Below are 19,316 nucleotides of genomic sequence, written 5' to 3' on the forward strand. Positions count from 1 at the left end.
CTGCTGTGGCATTGTGTGAATATGAATCAGTGTTATTTTCAGTTACTAATAATTTTTAAAATGTCTGTTCAGATTTTCCTCACATTGCAAACACCAAAAAGCCATCTGGTAGCACTGTGAATCCTAGGATGCACCATACCCTTAGCCAGTATTTTCTGAAACGTCTGAAGAGTGGTTTGGTGTCTTGTCTGTAGTTTTGATTGTTCATTAACTTAGAGGAAAAAACTGATTGCGAGATGGCCAGGAAAGTCCCTCCAGAATACTGGGAGAAACTTAGTGGCTTTCACTGTACTATCTGTTCTCCGTATTGCAGAATTAAGACTCTAGCAGCCACAAGATCCTGGAGGGTTCAGTTAGTTATAGTTTACATTTTCTTTTTCTTTTTTTGAATGCAGGATCTGAAGAGGAGGTCCAGGATGTCCACGAACACTCAGTTTAATAAAACACTGGCTCATTTGCTTACTACAGAGAGCTGGAGTGGACAAAGAAGTTCAGAATACCAGCAGTAGTGGAGCTCACATCTTGCTCTCTGCACAGGCAGTGTAATAAATACATGGCCCACACCAAGATGCAAACTGCAAATAAGTAATGTGATACTCCCTTGTGGTCTCCCCACTTGTTCCCATATTGCTGTGATCACACAAACACAAAGTCATGTTTTCCAGGTCTCCCTCTCTTTTGAAGGCACAGACAGCCCATCTTCATCCAGCAGCATCTGTTTGCATGGGCTAGCTCACTCAAAGACTTGTGTTGGGAGTCACAAGCTGGAGAGCTCATAGAGTGAGTGCAAGCTGCTATTTCGGCATGTTCATGCCACAGAAGGTTTTGCTAAACACTTCAAAAAATGAGCAAACCTTCAAGACTAAAGCTGCAGAAATGGCTTTCTGTGGCCTGGCAGCTCCTGACTTCATTTCCTCACTTAGGTCAAAAGCCAGATTTCTTCATTTAACTTTTCCACTCTTATTTCAGACACAGGAACAAGCTATTTTCCATCTCTGCACTCACAGGTCTGCCCTGCAGGGTGCTTCTTCAGACTTCATTGGAAACCAACAGCTCTCACCACTTTTTATCACTTCATTATCCCTCAGCTGAAGCCATCTTGGTCATTTGCTGTGTTTTGCCAACAGTAGGAGAGATGAAGATACAGGGACAATGCCACTATTTCCAGGCAAGAGCTGGGGTCACACTCTGCATTGCTCAGAATCCACCCTCTCGCCTGGTAATGTGAACAGGTTTCTCACTCATCCTTTAACTCCTCCATCCACCCTCAAAATGGGTGTTATGGCCAGCCCTGTTATGAGCAACTCATTTGTTAAGTGTGTTTCAAATCTGAGATAACCCCATCACAGGACTTGTGGAAAATTCTTGAGTTCACATGGCTCCTGCTTCTCCCCTTCCTCCCTCATTGCCCAAAGACACAACAAAACTTCCCAGCAAAAGCATCCATAGCAAATGCAGAGTAGTCACCCATCTGTCACCCAGCCCCATCTTCATATTTGTATGAGACACTTTTATAATGATCCTGCAAATGAATTTTTCAAAATGCTTTTCTGCCTTTTCTAGCATTTTTATGATGGAGAGAGAAAGCTTGAGAAATTTTTAGGCTCTGGGTTTATTTACTTTTTTTCCCCTTGCTTTTTCTCTTTGGAGCGTCATTAAGTTCTGATTTCCCATGTCTCATAATTTGGGGACATTCAACTGAAATAAAGACTGGGAAAATCAAAACATATAAAACCCAAACAGTTTTCATACTGCAGGGAATTAGACTATGGAGTTCATTGCCCAAAAGGCTAATTCAGGCCAAAGAATTAGCCAGATCACCATGTGGCGTGCACATTACATGGCTACCAAGACTATCCAGAGTTTTCAGAGTTGAAGTACTTACAGGGATATTACATTAGAGCTGAAGGTAATTTCTGGCCATATGAAACCTGGTGTGGGGACAGACTATCCCCCATCTGCTCTGTGACAGGCTTTTTATATCTTCCTTCAAAGTATCTGTTTCTTCCCCAGCTTGAGAGAAGACACTGGTTAGGTGGTCCCACATCAGATTAGTCCTGCCTCTGCCTTCCTTTGTACGTGATAAAAGCTCTTTACAGAGTAGGGTTGCTCCCTTTAATCTTTAAAAAAAGGCATCTTTGTCTCAATTGCCAATCAGTCACTAACATTCAACTGATGTTATTAAAAGTCAACCGATAACAGAGTTTTAAACAAAACTTTATTCCCTTCCTAATGTTCATTTTCTTGTCTCCTGTGATTGAGCCACTGCAGGACCTTTCAGCCTAGAGAAGAGCTGAATTTCTAACATAGAAGTATCAAGCATATTCTATTTTAACCCTTGCAGGCTCTTCTTCTCTGTCATACAGAGCAAGCAGAAGGCACAAGCCCAGATGTTTTCTCCCTTGCAGGAAAGTCACTCTTAAACTAGAGGAAAAAAACAGGAGCTTGACCTAGATTGCCCCAATTCAACTTCCTGTGCATGTGGCATATGGATAGTCTTAACTAGCTTCCTACAATGCTTCAGGCTTGACCATCCTGGAGGGCTCAAATGACTTTACAGAGGGGAGAGTTGTGAGGTCAGGGTGCTCTCTGGCTCTTTCCTGGGCTCACAAGATTTTGGCATCCAGCCAAGAATCACTGTGCTCCCACTGGTTTCTTTAGGAGTCAAGAAGCCTGAGAGCCCCCAGGGATGCATTTCAGTGCCTCAAAGGAACTAGCACCTAGTTTGCAGTCTAAAAGTACTCCTTTCTTCCTCTCCTTATACTTAAAAAAGGAGGGCTCTGTATTTGCAGCAAGCCCCAAGCTTCTTGGAGTCAGCGGTCAGTAATAACTCTTTCCACTCCCTACTGCAGTATTACTGGGCTGTGTGGGGCAATGCCCACTTTAAAGTGTTTTCATTTTCTGATTTTATGCTGCTGCTACTTTTCATTCAGAAAACGGACATCCTAGATGCCGAGTGCCCTCCCTGGGGCTTGCTCAGCTGAATGGGAGTTTGCAGGTTTGCCTAGGTGGGTTCTCAGATGGGAAGAGAGGGAGGAGCTCTCTGGGAAGGTGTTTTTTTAAAATCCTCTTCAGTAGATGGTCTACAATGCTTGGCCACCCAGAAGGAAAGCGAAGAAGCAGTATCTGAGAAAATGGGAAATGGTCCCTCTTGGTTCCTGCACCTCTCACATCTGCAAGTGATATTTTTGAGTGGTCAATACCCTTAGGCTGCTCAGTTGCTGAATTTCTTCAGTATCACTGTAAAGCAGGAGTTCATTTTCCTTCCTTGAATCCAAACTCCCAGCTGCAAACTGATGGAAGACAGAGCATCCTGAACTCTCTGTCCATAACCAAACCATTGATCCTTCCCCAGAGACCACTTTCTTCCCAGGACCTTCAACCCCGCAGAGATGGGTGACTCTGGGCAGAGTGCCCAGGCTGGCTGGACCTCCTCCATTTATGCTCGGAGCCCTCTGCTCCTTCCTTTTATAAAGTTCAGATCCTTTTGAAATGTGAATATAGGTTTGTTTTTTGTTTTGTTTTGTTTTGTTTTTTTGCTGAGTCTGTCCTGGCTCTTGGGGCTTGAGAATAAATTATGACCCAAAATGGAAGAATAGGTTTTATATATATGCAAAACTGTGTATTTATGTCTGATAGAAACAAAGATGTGTGAATATGCTGATGTGCTCAGAAATATATTTATTTACTAATATATTTATCCATGTACCAGGTCTGCTTGTGTGTTTTGTTTTTGTTCTGTACAAAGCCATGAGGGTCGCGTTGTAAAAGGTGCCTCCTCCCAGTTCCACAGAAATAAATTATTTCAAAGGACCTGTTGCCGACCTCTGGGGTTGAGGAGATGATGAATTCTCGTTGCCCAGCGGTCGTGGCCCCTGTCAGGCCGCTCTGGCCGAGGGGGAGCCAGCTGGAAGGAGCCGAGACGCAGAGGAGGCCGCGAGCCTTAGGGCTACGGGCCCTGAGCGGACACAGGCCCAGCTCGCCTCTCCGCCGGGCTGCAGCCGCCCGCAGGCTCGGGGCCGCCGCGGGGGGGGGCGGCTCCGGGGAGCGCCACCGCCCTCCGCCGCCGGGCTGCCGCGGGCCCCCCCCAGGCCCAGCCGGGGAAGGGGCGGCAGAGGCGGCCCCGCGCCGCCAAGCGCCGCCCGCCGCCGTGGCGAGGCCCGGCCCGGCGCGGCCCCTGCGCCTGCGCGGCGGCGGCGCGGGCGGCGGCCATGGCGCTGGAGACCGTCCCCAAGGACCTGCGGCACCTCCGCGCCTGCCTGCTCTGCTCCCTCGTCAAGGTGCGCCGCGGCCCTTCCCCTCCCCTGCCGGCCGGGCCCCCTCCCCTGCCGGCCGGGCCCTTCTCGCCCCGCGTTCCCCGGCCGGCCTGCTCCCCCCTACCCGCCTCCCGGGCCGGCCTGGGCCTCTTCCCCCGCCTTCCCGGGCTTTCCTCGCGAGGCTCCCCCGGGCCGCCCTTCCCTCCCCGGCACAGGCCGCCCCTCGCTCCCTCTTGCCTGCCAGGCCCTTCCCTCCCCTCTCACCCCGGCCGGTCCCAGGCCTGGTCGCGGCCCCTAGTTGCCTCCCCGCCGCCAGCCCTGTCGCAGCCCCCCTCCTCGGCCTGCCCCGGGGCCGCCTTGGCTCAGCTCGGATGCCTCCATCCCCCACAGACCATCGACCAGTTCGAGTACGACGGGTGCGATAACTGCGATGCCTACCTGCAGATGAAGGGCAACCGCGAGATGGTCTACGACTGCACCAGCTCCTCCTTCGACGGGTGAGTGGGGCTGAGCACCCCGGGTCCTGCCGCTGGCAGCACGCTCCGGTGGGCTGCCGGGGGCCTCTGCGGCCCTGGTGCTGCACCGGCACTGTGGTGTCACTTGGCCTGCAAAAGTCCCCTCACCTCCATCTCTCCTGCAGGATCATTGCGATGATGAGCCCTGAGGACAGCTGGGTCTCCAAGTGGCAGCGAATCAGTGAGTGTTTCTCCTGGCTGGTTTGGGCTGGAGCTACCTTTTCTGTAGAAAACCCTCCTCTGAGGTTGTAGGAGCAGCTGTTGGGGCTGCTGAGGGGGTTTCTGGCTGCTGTGCCGGATGAGGGGGCACCTGTGCAAGCCATGGCTGACAGGGACGTTTGCCCACCTGGCTGCTGCTGTGCAGAGTAACTCGGTGTGTCCTTTCCCCCAGGTAATTTCAAGCCTGGTGTGTACGCAGTGTCCGTGACTGGCCGCCTGCCCCAAGGTAATGTTGCTGGCTTGGGTAAAGGAAGACTTCCCCACAGATGACAGCTGAGGGATTATTTCATGTAGTAGGCATTGGGGCTTTAGCCAGTTACTGTCTTTGAGATGACAGACTATTGTGTATCGCACCATACCTGTGTGATATAATTAGGATTTTGGGAGTCAGTCATCACTGCACATGTTATAATAAATACTGAAATGCAGTGAAAAAAAACACTGTTTGTTATGAACAGAGTGCGCGTCATGTGGATGAAGAGATTAGCGAGGTAATTGCAAAAAGGAGATGTTAAATTGGAAGGATAGTTGCAGGTGTTCTGCAGGCAGGTATTCCACCTGCAATCATTCAGTGTTCTACCTGTCAGAAGTTAAGATGAAAATACTGCTGAATAAAACCTGTGGATTTTGGAAAGATCATGAGTGGTAAACTGTGACAAAAGGGTGATCTCAAAAAGTGGGCACATTTCAAGGTGTTCAGCCACAGGGAAACACAAGGGTTTGTACTTAGAAATGAGTTCTGCAGAGGAAGGATTCTCTTATAAAAAGTAAGCTTGAGAAGGACTGGAGATCTTGGTGAGTGGATAACCCTTTACATCATAGCAGTGCACTGAGGGCTTCAGTTGAGCTAAGGTGGGTTTTGTGCATTTATAAATGGAGTGGAGGGTGTTGAGAGGTGACTTTACTACCTCTGTGGCAGAAATGTGCACCTTCCACGTGGCCAACAGCCACAGCTTCTCACTGCCCTGTACATAGACCCAGAGCAGAATCCTAACCTCACGCCCCTTCCCAAGGGCTCCAATCCCATATCCCCAGGCTGTGTGTATATCTGGAATCCCAGGCCCCTTATTTCTGACCTGGGCTCCACCATCTGTATCGAGGAAGGAGCTGGAGCATCGTGATGAGCCTTGACGTCAAGGCCTGCTGGCACAGCTCTGGACATATCTGAAATAACTGGAGCACAACAGATGACAGCATGTACTAGATACAGCTGCAAATGGAGCACGTGGGGAGTGCAGGGCAGCAGGAGGGACGTGCGTGAGGGAGATGCTGTCCTTGGCCTCACTCAATTGTGTGGGGCTTCCTCGCATCTCATGGAGAGGTTAGAGAGGACTGAGGAGTGTGGTGATCAGCAAGCTGCACTCATGGCACTTGCAAGCTATCATTTGGCTGTCCCTTGCCATGTGGCACTGGTGAGAACCATACTGAACTGCATGGTGCTCTTCTTGTATCACTTTTCTTAAAAGGTTACTAAGAAAGTGGGACATGCAGACAAGTCACAGAAGTGACTGAAAGTTTTAAGAAAATACCTTAGGTCTTGACCAATTCAATACCATCACAATATTCAAACAACTTCAGGAAGAAAATAATTTAAATAACATCTCTGCTCAGCTCATTCCTGAGGCAAAAAAAGAGTTGATATTTAGGAGGTGAATCAAGGCATTTAAGCTGGAAGAAGGAACACTCTTAACAGTGAAGTTGATACACTGTTAGAACAAACTAAGAAGATTGTCCAGCTCTTGATCTCTACAGATGGAGGCTACATGTTCTTTGTGGATGCTGTCCTTTCATCAGGGAATGCTTCTGCATAGTAACTAGGTGAAATATACTGGTCTTACCAGAGGTGAGAAGAGATGGTTTAAGATGCACAGAGTGATTTGCCCTATTCTAAAGGCTGAGGGACAACACTTTCCTGTGTTTTAGCTGTACTGTGTGAAAATGCCTACATTTGGCCACTGTAGATGTGAGATACAGTTCTAGGTGTCTAAATGGATAGAACTACCAGGCTTTTTTAGGGCTCCCTCTCATTCCTGAAGAATGCTGAAATGTGTTTGTCTCTTTCCTGCAGGGATCGTCCGAGAGCTGAAGAGCCGTGGCGTGGCTTACAAGTCCCGAGACACAGCTATAAAAACCTAAGGGGCTCTTGTGCTGCCTGGAGGATTCCCCAGTGCTCTGCTGGGCCACTTGGAGAGGCAGCTGGAACATGGAGCGCTGCTCTGAAACCTTTTAGCTTTAGCATGTGGGAAAATGAGCATGGACTCGGAGGGTGCTTGCTGGTTTGCTGAGTCAGCTCCTCTCGCTCAGTACCTCTGGACTCTCCCGTACCAATTTCTGCCCACAAACACCATAGAATTTTTTCTAAGTCTTGATAGGGAGGAGAATGTAAGTAGGTCTGGGAAAGAGGTGTTTAATAGTGATGCACAAACCTTTTACTGTCAGTGTGGGAAAGAGGAGAGCTGGGACATAGCTGTGTAAATACTTCAATAAACCATGCAACCTGGTCAGTGTTGTGTCCATCATGTATGTCACCAGTTCCACCCACAGCAGGGAGCAGGTGGTGTGGAAAGGGATTTTGTATTCAGATCATTACTGCAGCGATAGGGCTGCCCTGTACCTGCCAAATCTGGTGCAGTTTTGAGCCTACAGCTGTGATCGTTTCTCCATATGTTGTGGACCAAATTCCTGTCTCGAGAGGAGTATCATGCCTTGGATTAACTGGGGTGTCCTTTGCTGTCAGAACAAGCAGACTAGCATTTTATGTCTTAAGTCTCATCGCTGGATGGAATAGGTGAGACAATGTTAAATAATGTATGTGGAGGCAGTTATCTAGAGGTCCCAGTACCCTGAGCCCTGCTTTGTAGTGTACAAGAGTTAGTGTTGTGAAGCAGACTTGAAGGACCCTGAATCTGCCATTGATGGCCTCCAGGGGCAGGTAGAGTAAGATGAACCTGCAGCTGGTGGTGTTGGGCGGCAGCACTGGGCCCTGCAAAGGGGAGGGATGTGTTGTTGCTCCAACAAATGGGTGGAAACATGTCTTGCTTTGCATTCATGAAGTTTTAGCTGACACTGTGCATGTTACCAGTGTCCAGCTGGCTAGTGTCTCCCTGCCATGTTGCATGGGCTCCTGAGAGATTTGGTCTCCTTTACTGATTTTTCTTGCTTAGTTTGTTTCTGCTTAGTTTGTTGCAGTTCTAGTTCAGAAGAAGCTAGTGACCAAAAAAGGTGGCTTCTCCAAGGGCTGTGCTGGCAGAGTCCTATATCAGTAGCTTTGTGAAATAAGCTTTTTCTGAAATAATCCTGTAGTTGAAATGCCCAATTTTTGTTTTCCATAGGCAGCTCCTGGAAAACTGATAAAACCTGAAAGATTATTTTATTTGATTTAGGGCAAAGTGTCTGCAGTGAAGAGAATGAATTGCTGTTGGATAGTGACCTTGTCAGAAGCTCTGAGGTATTGTTAGTGCTTTTTGGTCTGCTCTAATTTGTAGATCTGGCCCAAAGAAAAACTCCCAATATTACAGGCCCAAGCACTACAGGTCAGCCAAGGTACATCTATCTTCCCATGTAGTTTCTGAGCAGAGATGCAGCTGGAGAATTGCTTTTGTGAGTGCAGAGAGGCTGTGCAGTGGGTGCTGAATTAGTCAAGAGAAACACTGCAGAGAAAGATGTTTTAAACCACACTTCTCTCAGGGACTTGCACACTTGAAGTCAGAGTATTTGCTAGGCACAGACTGGAAACAGATCTTGCAGCACGAGTTGCTCACCTGCTTGTGGCTCCAGCAAATACTTCCATGTGAGGAGCACCTTTTGTAGGAAGAGCTGAGAGTGCTTTGTCGCAGAATAGCCTGTGGCCTGGTGGTTAGAGTGTTATCTTGTGAAGATGAAGCAGCAGGTTCAGGTCCTCAGGCAAAGGAGGTTATCAAGTCTGACTTTCACACATCCTTGGTGAATGTCCAAATCACTAAGTTATCTGATAACTATCCTCCAGGCTTGCTTTGTTGCAGAGACCAGTCAAGAGATGTACCTCAGAAATGCCTGGTAGGTCAGGTCTTTTAGTGAGAGGTGAAGGAAAGCACAGTGTGAATGTCCCAGCAGGCCTGAGGCATGACTTCACTGTGTTAAGATTTGGAAATTTTGTGCTTGGACGTCTGGGCCCCTGGACGGTGGTTTCAGACCAGCTGTGCAGTGAGAGAGACAGGATGAGCTGGGATCCTTTTGTGTCCTCTGGGGTGAGTTTGTCTTGTGCAGAATTGTCAGGAAAGATGTAATCAATGCTGTCTCAAGGGTGGTATGCGGTTAATGGGAGCTGGCAAGGTTTAGATTAAAACTGGTCAGGAACGATGTGCTGGATGGCTCTTACTCTAGCTGGAGGGAGGCAGGTGTGGGGAAAGAGATTTTTGACTCCAGCTGGTTTGGAAGGTCTGTTGTGCATGAGCTGGCTTGGAGGAACGTGGAGAATGACTATCCTGACTGTTCCTAGCCCTTGAAGCGTTGCTGTTCAAATGCCACGGGGTGGCAGCACGGCTTTGTGGAGTTGGGCTGGGGCTGACCTGGTGACTTGGGATGGGGAGAGGAAGTGTGCTAGACAGAAGTTGAGCAACAGAGACCTGAGGCAGATCTCAGTTTTCCAGTATATCTCCTAGCGCATGTAACCTTCTTCCAGCTTTCTCAGTGCTGTAGTGTAGGTGGTATCTCTCTTCCCTGGCTCCAGGTTTGGGGATGACCCTGCTGGATCTGCTCCACAGGGGGAGGCAGAGCAAGCCCCCTTCCACAGGTCCAGGCTGCCTTGTCTTCTTGCCACATGGAGTAGAGAGGAGCCCATGGAAAGGCTTTGCACAGGGCCCCAGGCAGTGGGTCTGCAGGATGTTGACAGCAAGGGGTGATGGTGTGTGCTTGTTCAATGGAGATCTAAGTGTGGGTCTGCAGGCATGGTGTCATGTCTCCCTCCTTGAGAAGCTGCAATCTGGCAATAATTCAGTCACTGTCTAGGACTGGGAGCTTAATTTAGGAAATGGTTCCCAAGGAACAGTGTGCATTGTCATTGTCCTTTTCAGGAAAGTGAAGGGAGTTGCAGGCCCCGCAGGGATCTCACCTCTTGCTGGGAAGTGCAGCTGGGTTACATAGAGTTAAGACTAGCAGAGGATACAGTACAGAGGAATAGAGCTGAAAAGCCGAGGCAAACTGGATGAACACCAGTGGTCTTTCAGAGGGAGTTTTTACCTTTTCTGCCTGCAGCAGATCACAGTGCTTCCAAGAATCTGATGCCTCTAATTGGGTTGATTTGGTGAGTCTCTTCCCCGCTAGCTTGCTCACTCGCCCACGCATGCACCACAACTCCCAGCCCACGCCGCCCAAGTGATTCATTGCTCCCAGGCTGGTTGAGCTGAGAATTGGTCCCCTGCAAAGCACCTGAAACAAGCATTTCAGTTGGATTCCAACACCAGAGCTGCTGGGGTTTTGTGGCAAAGGCAAATGGATATGCAGAACTTTATTTGCAGAGAAAAGTAGGGCATGGAGATTTCACGTTGAAGAAAGCAGAGGAAAAATGTGCAGCCGCAGCAGCCTGGCTGTAATTGGGAGAGAAAGCATCAACCGGGCAGGGAGCTTTAGATTTGAGTCAATTTAAGACAGCTCCTCCCCCTGCAGCAAATGACGCTAAAATATTTCAGCCAGGCCTGAAGTCTGCAGGTTTGGCGTCTGAAGCAGCCTGGCTTCTCTTAGGCATCTCCTATTAGCAGAGTGTGCCCTGGGGGGCTGGGAAAGGCAGCCCAGGCTGGAGTGGTGGGCTGCAGAGGCTGCCTGGGAGCCCCCAGGCTGCTCAGGCAGGAAGTATGAGTGAGCTGATTTTTTCGTGCAGGTTTTGAGAACTGATACCCAGCTCTCCCTCCAGGCGAGAAAAGTGACTTTCCAAAACCGCAGAGCATACAGTGTTTCTACCTGAAGCAGCTGCCGACTGCTCTGGGAAATGCCCAGCCAAGCAGTCCCAACCTGCGAGGGGCCCTCTCCCCACTTCACGTGCCGCCCCAGGGCTGTCTACCTGCCCACGCATGCTGCTCCTCGCTGCTAACGTGCTGCATGGGGAGGCCCTGTGAACAAAGAGCAGCTCGCTTCAGTCTTTGTCGGGAGCCTCATGGCATATACTGAAGCTGGGCCTGGGCTAGTAACTTTAGATGAAAAGGGAATGTGGGAGTGTGCATTGGAGCAAGATGTGCTCAACCAAGCACATCTGCAGGACTAAGGCTAAGGCGGCTTTGGGCAAGGTAGGGGTGAGAGCCCCTGCCTTCTGCCTTCCAGTTTTGCTCCTGTAGATGTTCTGTACATGCCGTAGCAGCCTCTCCAGTTGTCACCTTCGCACTTGTGCTAAGGCTGGGTGGCCAGGAGAGAGAGGCACTGCTTGGAGCCAGCTGCAGCAAGGTCAAACGCCGCATTGCCCTAAACCCGTTTTCACTTGCTGTTTCTCTGGCTTCCAGTTAACAAACTTGGACTTTCTTAGGTGCCTTTCTCTCAGCCATCCCTGTTTTCTTGGGGGTCCTTTGGGGCTGCTTGCTGGCAGCAGGTGGATTAACACAGACTCCACTGCATAGTGTGCAGTCTGGGTCCAGTGGTAGGTGCCGTAGAGGGAAAAAAAAAAAATTAAAAAAGTTTTCTTTGGCAACTGACGACACAGAAGGTGGCTCAAGCAAGCAGGGTAAGACGGCCAGAGTTAGCCTCCTGGTATGCTTGTTGCCTGCCTGGGGCAAGTATGATACAGGTATTGGAATAAGAATGGAAAAAATAATGTACAAGCTGTTAAGAGTAGGCCTGAGGTTGAAGAGTGCAGGCGTCTACCCGTCATCTCTGAGTCAGGGCGGGTTTGTAGAAGTCGGCAAGGAGTTTGTGTCTGATGTGGTGAGGAAAGGAGGGCACTCGCTAGCTGCTTTTCATGGCAGCAGTTTGAATGTGCTGCAGAGGGAGGGGGATTTGCATTTTCAGAACTGGTGAGGAGGTTACAGTAACTGACACAAGGGGATGGGGTGAAGGTTTCGTAGGTGAGGGCAGATAAGAAAGCTTTCAAAGAGTGGCAGAAATGAGGCAGAGCCTCCATGCACTCAGTTCAAAATGGTTCCCAGTGTGCCAATGATGGAGCAGGGCCACAAAGAGTTGGGACGTGTTTCTCGCTGTAGCAGAGGGTGTCTGCAGGGAGAATGGAAAGCTCCAATCTGTCTGTATTACATCCTCTGGATGTTTGCCCCTCATGAATTTCAGAGGGAAGGAGGGGTTCTGCTTTGGGAAACAGGTCTTTAGCGGAGATGTGGAAGGGTGGGTGATAAGTCTAGGTGCCTGAAAGAAGGCCTGAAAAGGGCATACAAAGAAGTGTTTGCCACCCTGTGTGCTGCCAGCACTTCTACGGCCAGCACTGTCTGCAAAGAGACTTTCAGCTGCTTCATGGTGGACATGAAACCCAACTGGTCTGTCTCAAGAGCTGTGGTTTTGGTGGCCAGAGGAAGAGAGGAGCAGCTGGAGGGTCTCGAACGTCTTCTGTGCAGGAGACCTCTCGCCTCCCCAGTCTGTTTTTTAAGCTCTGCATCGTGGGAAGGGGATACACCAAAAGATGGTGGAGCAGAGTGGGCTTTTACCCCCCTGTGGTGCTGGTTTCTGGTGGTGCTGCAGGGACCTGTTTCCTTGGGGCAAATGGCAAAGCAAGAGCTCCAATGCTACCACTTCTCATGCTTGGCTCCCACAGGGACAGCTGAAGTCACAGGAGGCATTTGAAAGCCTGGCACTACTAGTCCCCAACTTTCCTGGACCTTCTGCCATATCCTTGTGGCTTTCCTGCCCCGGTCCTGAATCTGTCTCAGCTTGGCTGGTATGTGCACAGCTGCATGTCCTCTGAGCTATTTGGCATTTTATGTCTCTGGTCACAGACTCCATGTTTTGCTATCAGCCAGACTTACAGGGCCTCTTTGGTACCCATCCTCCAACTTCCCTTTGCCTTCTGTCCCCAGGTTCTCTCATTGCTCTTTCCCCACCCAAAGATGTGATACCTAAGCTCACTTCCTTCCTGTTCTTGGCTGGACTTGCACCACCCAGGATGTGCCTGAAACATTAGCTGGACTGAAAGGGGCTTTCTGTCCCCCCTATGGGAATTGTCCTTCTTCATGTGGAATTGCCAAAGAGCTGTGGAGTCAACAGGCAAAGGCAGAGGGTGGTCCTTAGCGCGTGTGCTGGGCAAGGACATTGCATGTGCTTCTCTCCCTCCTCCAGCAGGTCACTAAGCAGCAGAAGGGTCTGAGAGCTCCTACCTGTGTGTGTGGTGCTGAGCAGGGTGGCAGTATGCTATGGTGGCAGCAGGATCAGGCCCCTTGGACAGGCTGGGAGTTCCGCTACTGCTGTCCCAGCATCAGCCTGACCCAGCCTGCTTTGGAAAGCTGTTGTTCGTAGCTGTCAAGGCCAAGTGGAGGGATATGCTTTGTGGCAGCCCCGAGGGCCCATACCTCCCCCTCCTTGGGGTCTCTGGGCAGCACACTGGCCCCCAGATGCTGCTCACAGGTGCCCAGCTCTTCCTATGGCTTGTCTGAGGACAGCCCAGGGGGAAGGAGAGGCTGACACCACGGAGCTGCAGTGCTCAGCCCTCGCGTATCCCACGCCATTTCCTCCTCCCCTGGGACGCCCGCGGAAGGGCTGGGAGTCCTCCCAGTGATCTCTTCCTGCCTCTCTGCACGTGGTGCTGGGCCGCCTTGGCCGTCCCTAGCCCCGTGGGGCGGCACATATCTCTTGTTCCCCTTATCGGCCCTGCCTTGACTCGCTGCCGGGCTCCGGACTGGAGCAACGGGGCTCCCCCAGTGCGGTCCCTGGGGTGGGCCGAGCAGCCCCCGCTGCCCCAGCTGGCTCTGGGTGCCCCAGGAGCAGCACGTCCCTTGGGTTAAGGCAGAAAAGGGGGGATCGGGGGGCAGCGGCTGGGACGGAGCCGAGCAGGGGGTGCGGATCGCCGCCCAAAAATGGGGTCCCGCCGGGGCGCTGCAGCTGAGGGCCCGGGGCCGGGGCAGCCCTGGTGCCGCCGCCTCCCTTCCCCCACCTGCGTGGCCGGTTGCAGCAGGTGACATGGAAAATGACGGGGCACTTTGTGCCCTGCCGGTGACAGCGCAACGGTCCCGGGCCCGTCATTGGCGCAGACAGGCCGCGATTTGTCTATATATGGGCAAAGCGAGGCGCTGCGTTAACCCTTGTGTCCCCTGCGCACCCGCCCCGTCTTGTCACTTCGGCTTTTTGAGGTTTTCCTTCACACTCTCATTTGCCTCCCAGCCGCGGCCTGTTTCGCTCGGCAGTTTCTAGTTGACTCACTTTTTAACGGCCTCGTTCTAATCCCGGCCGCCTGTGGCAGACGGGAAGCGGTGCTTCGGTTGGGGGCTAGCGGAGCGAGGGCAGCGTGCACGGCCCCACGGAGCCGCTCGCTGCCTCGCTCGTGGGGGCCGGCGGCGGGCTGGCGGCGCCAGCTTGGCGGTGGCGCCCCGCGAGCTCACCCGGGCCGCGCGCCCCGCAGCCCGGCCCCGCGCGTGCGGGAGGCAGTTCCTGCCCCGCGGCTCTGCAGGGGGCCCGGCCTGCCCGCCGGCATCGCTGTGCCCTGCAGGAAACCCGGCTCGAGCCCCGGGGGAGGCTGGGCCTCCCGGCGTGAGCAGGCCTGGCAGGCGGACGAAGCCAAGAGGGCCGCTGCTGCACGGCCACGCGGGGGAGGGGGGCGCCTCTGGAGCCTCTTGTGCCTGCCCTGCTCCAGCTCAGGTTGCTCAGACCCTTCCCCAGTCCCGTTTTGCACATCTCCAAGGATGGAGGTCTCACCACGTCCCCTGGGGCTCCAGTCTCCCTTCACAAGCCTGCCGCCAGCACCAGGAATGAAGCAGAGGGGCATCTGCTTGTGCACGTGGCGCTAGCCCAGCTGAGGAGTGGTCCCGCCATTGCCAGGCATTTACCCTTCGTGGTGCTGAGCTCTGCATCGCTTTCCCCCACTGCTCCCAGCTGTGCAGGCCTGACGGTTTGGGCACAGAGGTGGGTGCTCGGGGCAATGGTGCCACATGGCAGGTGCTGCAGTTCTTCCTCATGCCGCCTTCCCAGCGCTGTCAGGAGCCAGCCCTGCCAGACTGACGGCTGCCCCACAGGCCTGGAGGGAAGCAATCGAATAACCCACCCTTTGGAAAGCAGCCTGAGGCTCTGCTTGTCCCAAAATCTCACAAGACCTAGTCTTGCCTCCCCTTTTTTTGGGTACAGCAAACCTCCCTGTGCTCTCCAGGACCATTGTCATGTCGGTCCCTGCACGCACTCTCCTTCCCAGCTGTTTTTTTCAAATGCACCCCTTGCCAAGGTAATCAGGGAGATGGGGGCACAGGGAGCTGTGCTCATCTTTGAGCCTTTGCCCCCATCCCTCTTGTTCTGAGGCAAGGTGGTAGTTCATGTTGGGAATGCAGTCATTAGGCTTCAGCGTTAACAATGGCATGAGTGTGGCTCCATCAGGCTCTGGCAGACATCATTGCTGAATGATGTCCAGGAGACGATCCCAGGCATGACCAGAAGTGTGTCTGTGCTGTTGAAGCTGGGGCTGTGGAGCAGAAGTTGGTGGCTCAGACACCCAATTTTCCAGTGGCCCCAGGGCTGCGGAGGGGAGTTCGGGGAGACTTGGGTGAGATCACCCACTTCTCTAACATGGCTCTTGAGCCCCTGGGGGTGCCCTGGTCTAGCACCCTAGTCCAGCCCCTCTCCAGACCCCTGACCTGCTCTGCCTGGACGGGTCAGTGATGGGGACAGCCAGCGTGGGCCACGGGTGCCCTACAGCACTGGAGAAGCTGTGGGGCGGGAGGGCAGGCTGGCGTGGGTCAGGGCTGGGCTGCGGTGGCCGTCGCTCTGGGGGACTGCGCTGGCTTGACCAGAGCGCCCGGCAGGAGCTCTGCTCCTTTAAACACGGCGAGTGGGTGAAGGCAGCTGGCTTGGGACTGCCACTTCCCCTGCAGTGCAGCGAGCCCCGCGACCGCAGGCGAGGAGGGGAAGTTGCTGCAAGGCGCGATAAGAAATATCAGCGCTTTCACAGCGCCCTGGCTGCGCAGCCCGACAAGCTCCCTTCCCCCTCTGTGCCTGGGGCCCGGGGCAGGCGGGCGCTGGTGCCTCTCACCTCCTCTGGCTCGCACTCCCCTGCGCTCTCAGATACAGGGAGAGTTACTGGAAAAGCACCAGCCTGTGGCCCTGGCAGGGCAGCGGGGAGCATGGCCCCGCACCCCGGGTTTGTGGTGGCATCCCTGGGCCAGGCCCTCAGTTCTCAGCAAGGAGCGAAAGCCAGGAGCTGCCCTGGCACACGGAGATGCTGCATGTGTCTGATCCACGCAGAGCAACGCTGTCTGGGACCTACGGGCGCCTGAGACGAGGGAGGGCAGAGCCGGGGGAAGTGGTGCCAGGCTCAGCTGTTTTTCCTGGAGCTCGAGCAAGGTGCAGCAGGTGGGGGTAGTTACAAGCCGAGGAGCTGCACCCCATGAGCAGTGAGCCCCTGTGTCCAGCACCTTGAGCTCTGGAGGCAGCCTGCGAGTCTCCAAGCACCCAAGGAGATGCTGAGCTGTTCGGCAAGGCTGGGAGAGGGGCCATGAGAGAGTTGGGGGCTGAACACTCTCACGAGGTTGCATGGGGAGGAAACTCAAGCGTTTCAGCCTCCCCTCCTCCCAACCCCAAAAAGTCACTGTGATCTCACCCGTTAAGGAGCTATTTTGGCCATGCGTGCTGAGCAGAGAGGGAACAGTGATCTGGGGACAAAGACAAGGTTAGAAACTCCTGTAGCCTCTTTTACGGGGTGGTATAATTAACCAATGGCCAGGGGATGTGGTAAGTTCATCATCAGTTGGAGACTTTCAGACCTCCTCATTTGAGCCTAAGAAACCAGATCTGCTGATTTCCTTCTTTTTGAGAAACAGAGAAGGAGGTGGCTGCCTGGCAGACGGAGACGCACTCAGGACACCAGAAAAATGTCATGTCCCCCCTCACTGCACTCAGCCCGCGAGAGCGGGGAAAGAGGAAGCATGTCACCTCCCCCACTTCCTCCAGTGCCCCGGCCCTGCCGGGAAGTCAGCCTTTGCTGCAAGCGCTAGCCAGCGCCTTCTGGGCATGGATCTCCATTCCTCTGGCTGGCAGTGCCCATTCCAGTGCAGTGCTGCAGCACCAAATTCAGCCAGGGAGCAGGTGCCAGCATGGGTTGGCCACAGTTAGCACCCGAGCCGGCAAGCACCGTCTGGGGGGGGGCAGCATGGCTCCTTCTCTGAGCTGCTGCTGTTTGGCATCACATGGAGCAGTTCTTCTGCATGGTGCTGCCCTGCAAGCAAGCTGTGAGGCAGCTCGGACATGGTGTGGGCATCAGCCAGGTCTCTGCCCTGCTTCCAAGGCTGGTCCAAATCTTCAATGCTGCCCCGCTCACCAGCTGCCCTCTCCTGGCTGCAATCCCTGGATCTGTCCTTGGGCCAGGCTTTTCCACAGCATCCTCAGGTGTGAACACCAGTACCAATCCCAGCACCATACACTCTCCTGGCCATACTCTTTGCTCTCCCCACAGCAACTTGCTCTCCACCAGCCCCAGTGCATTCACTCCTAGCTGCCTACTCTAGAAAACAAACCTCCATTTTCTCATGGCAAGCTGAGCTGTTGCTGCTACCTGATTTCTTCTGGCCTAACGCAGAAGAAAGCTCCAGTGACCAGCTCTGCTCTGCCCTGGCTGCAGTGGCATGGGGGAGCCATGCTGCAAAGAAGCAGATTTCTTCATGGCTGTGTTAGCCTGAAGGGTTTCTCTGTTTAATTCTTGCTTTAAAATGACCCCTCCAGCCAATGGCTTATGTTGTTTCCTGTCCCTGAGCTCCCTCATGAGTGGCCTCAGTCCACAACATGCATTAACTGGTCTGAAGGCATCTCCCGAGAGCCCTACAACACAGTTATAGTTGAATGGACCTTTTCTCACCAAGGCCTGGCTTCTCAAAGAGGCCTAAATGCCCTTTCTTCATTGCCTGCCTCCTAGCCCAGTCCTGTGTATTTAGCAGAGGCAGACTTGTAGTTAGAGCAAGGTATGCTGCAAGAAATATGGTGTTGACTCTTGTGCTAATATATGTAGTGTGGAAAGTTTCTCACTAGCACCCCTGTGACCAAAACTTCCCCCAGCTGCCCAGAGAAATGGCTCACTGTCTCTAGGGGCTGCAGGGCTAGTCTACGGATAGGGGTAACAACCTGTTCACAGCCAAAACGTTATTTCAAACATTTCAGGTGTCCCCAGGAGTTAAGATGCCAATAGGATCTTAGGATGATTCAGTCTGGAAAGGACCTCAGGAGATCCTTTCAGCAGGTCAGGAGGTGTCTAGTCCAGCCTCGTGAAAAGCAGGGTCAGCTATGCACGTGGGTGGCTTCCACTGCTAGCTAGGAGGTGCTCACCACATGGCTGTGGTGAGGAAGATGCTGTCGCAGGTCTAATGGGTACCCGCTGCCAAACAGACCCTGCAGACTATGAGGCCATCACAAACATCCGTCTAGATTTCCCTATCAAAAGTGCTGGAGGGCCACTGGAAACAGAGCAAAGGAGAGACGGAGTTACCTGGGCTCTGAGCAGGAGCAAGGCGACTCCAGCCCTGTGGCCACTCTGAGGCTGGGGGACGGTGCAGTAAGGGACGGAGCCTGGCACAGGGCCAGCATGGGCAGGCAACACACCAGAGCATTTCATAGCGTGGATTTGACCCACATGCTTAAATCAGGTGAGGAGCGGAGGCTCTGGGGCAGAGGATCACCATGCTTTAAAGCACTGTGGAGTACTGCAGTGAGCATGTGAGAGTGACTCATTAGATGGCAGTTCAGTTGCCGCGGGAGGGAGGCAGGACACCGGGGTCCCAGCCCCAGCTCCAATGAATGTCGAGTTACATATGCAAAGTGTGACAACTCCAACAGGAGCCAGTGAGAGCTCTCCCTGCCACTGAGGAGGGGAGCGTGTCTGCCCTTCTTCGGCTCACAATGAGAAAGTCCTCTAGCTGGGCTTTCTCCTGGCAAGTGCCACTTCAGAGTGCTGGAGGCACACGGACGGTTTCTCCGCTGTGAGCTCTCTAGCAGCAAGCCATGGAGATTCCCGGACCAATGTATGTGATTGCTCCAGCAGTTTGTGAATGTGTCCTGTGTCTAGTTAAACTCTTTGAGTAATTTTTACCTCAGTTTGGGGATCATTTCATGACAAATCCCCTATCTGCCAAAACTCATTCTACCTGTTCTAATCAAAACGCATGCTGTTCAAGCAAGCCCACATTGTCAAATCACTTTGGGCTGTGCTGTTGCCCTATTATTTTTGACACTGCTCCATCTT

The 19,316-nt window shown here is 52.9% G+C and overlaps 2 protein-coding genes across 2 annotated transcripts in view; both read left to right on the forward strand.

Annotated features, from left to right (window-relative positions):
* Window positions 1-608, forward strand: part of RNF43 (ring finger protein 43) — a 69,826-nt gene extending 69,218 nt beyond the window's left edge. The window contains exon 9 of the mRNA XM_026063714.1: window positions 396-608. Within this exon, the coding sequence (XP_025919499.1) occupies window positions 396-439 (44 nt within the window). The 3' untranslated portion in view covers window positions 440-608. The remainder of the gene's footprint in view (window positions 1-395) is intronic.
* A 3,562-nt stretch (window positions 609-4,170) lies between these two features.
* SUPT4H1 (SPT4 homolog, DSIF elongation factor subunit) lies at window positions 4,171-7,494 on the forward strand. Its single transcript, XM_026063731.1, has 5 exons — window positions 4,171-4,280; window positions 4,647-4,753; window positions 4,897-4,952; window positions 5,163-5,216; window positions 7,059-7,494. The coding sequence occupies exons 1-5, from the start codon at window positions 4,212-4,214 to the stop codon at window positions 7,124-7,126; spliced, it is 354 nt and encodes a 117-aa protein (XP_025919516.1). The 5' UTR covers window positions 4,171-4,211; the 3' UTR covers window positions 7,127-7,494.
* Window positions 7,495-19,316: the final 11,822 nt, after the last annotated feature.

This window comes from Apteryx rowi, unplaced genomic scaffold (assembly GCF_003343035.1).
Source record: "Apteryx rowi isolate R43461 unplaced genomic scaffold, aptRow1 scaffold_20, whole genome shotgun sequence".
Taxonomy (NCBI): domain Eukaryota; kingdom Metazoa; phylum Chordata; class Aves; order Apterygiformes; family Apterygidae; genus Apteryx; species Apteryx rowi.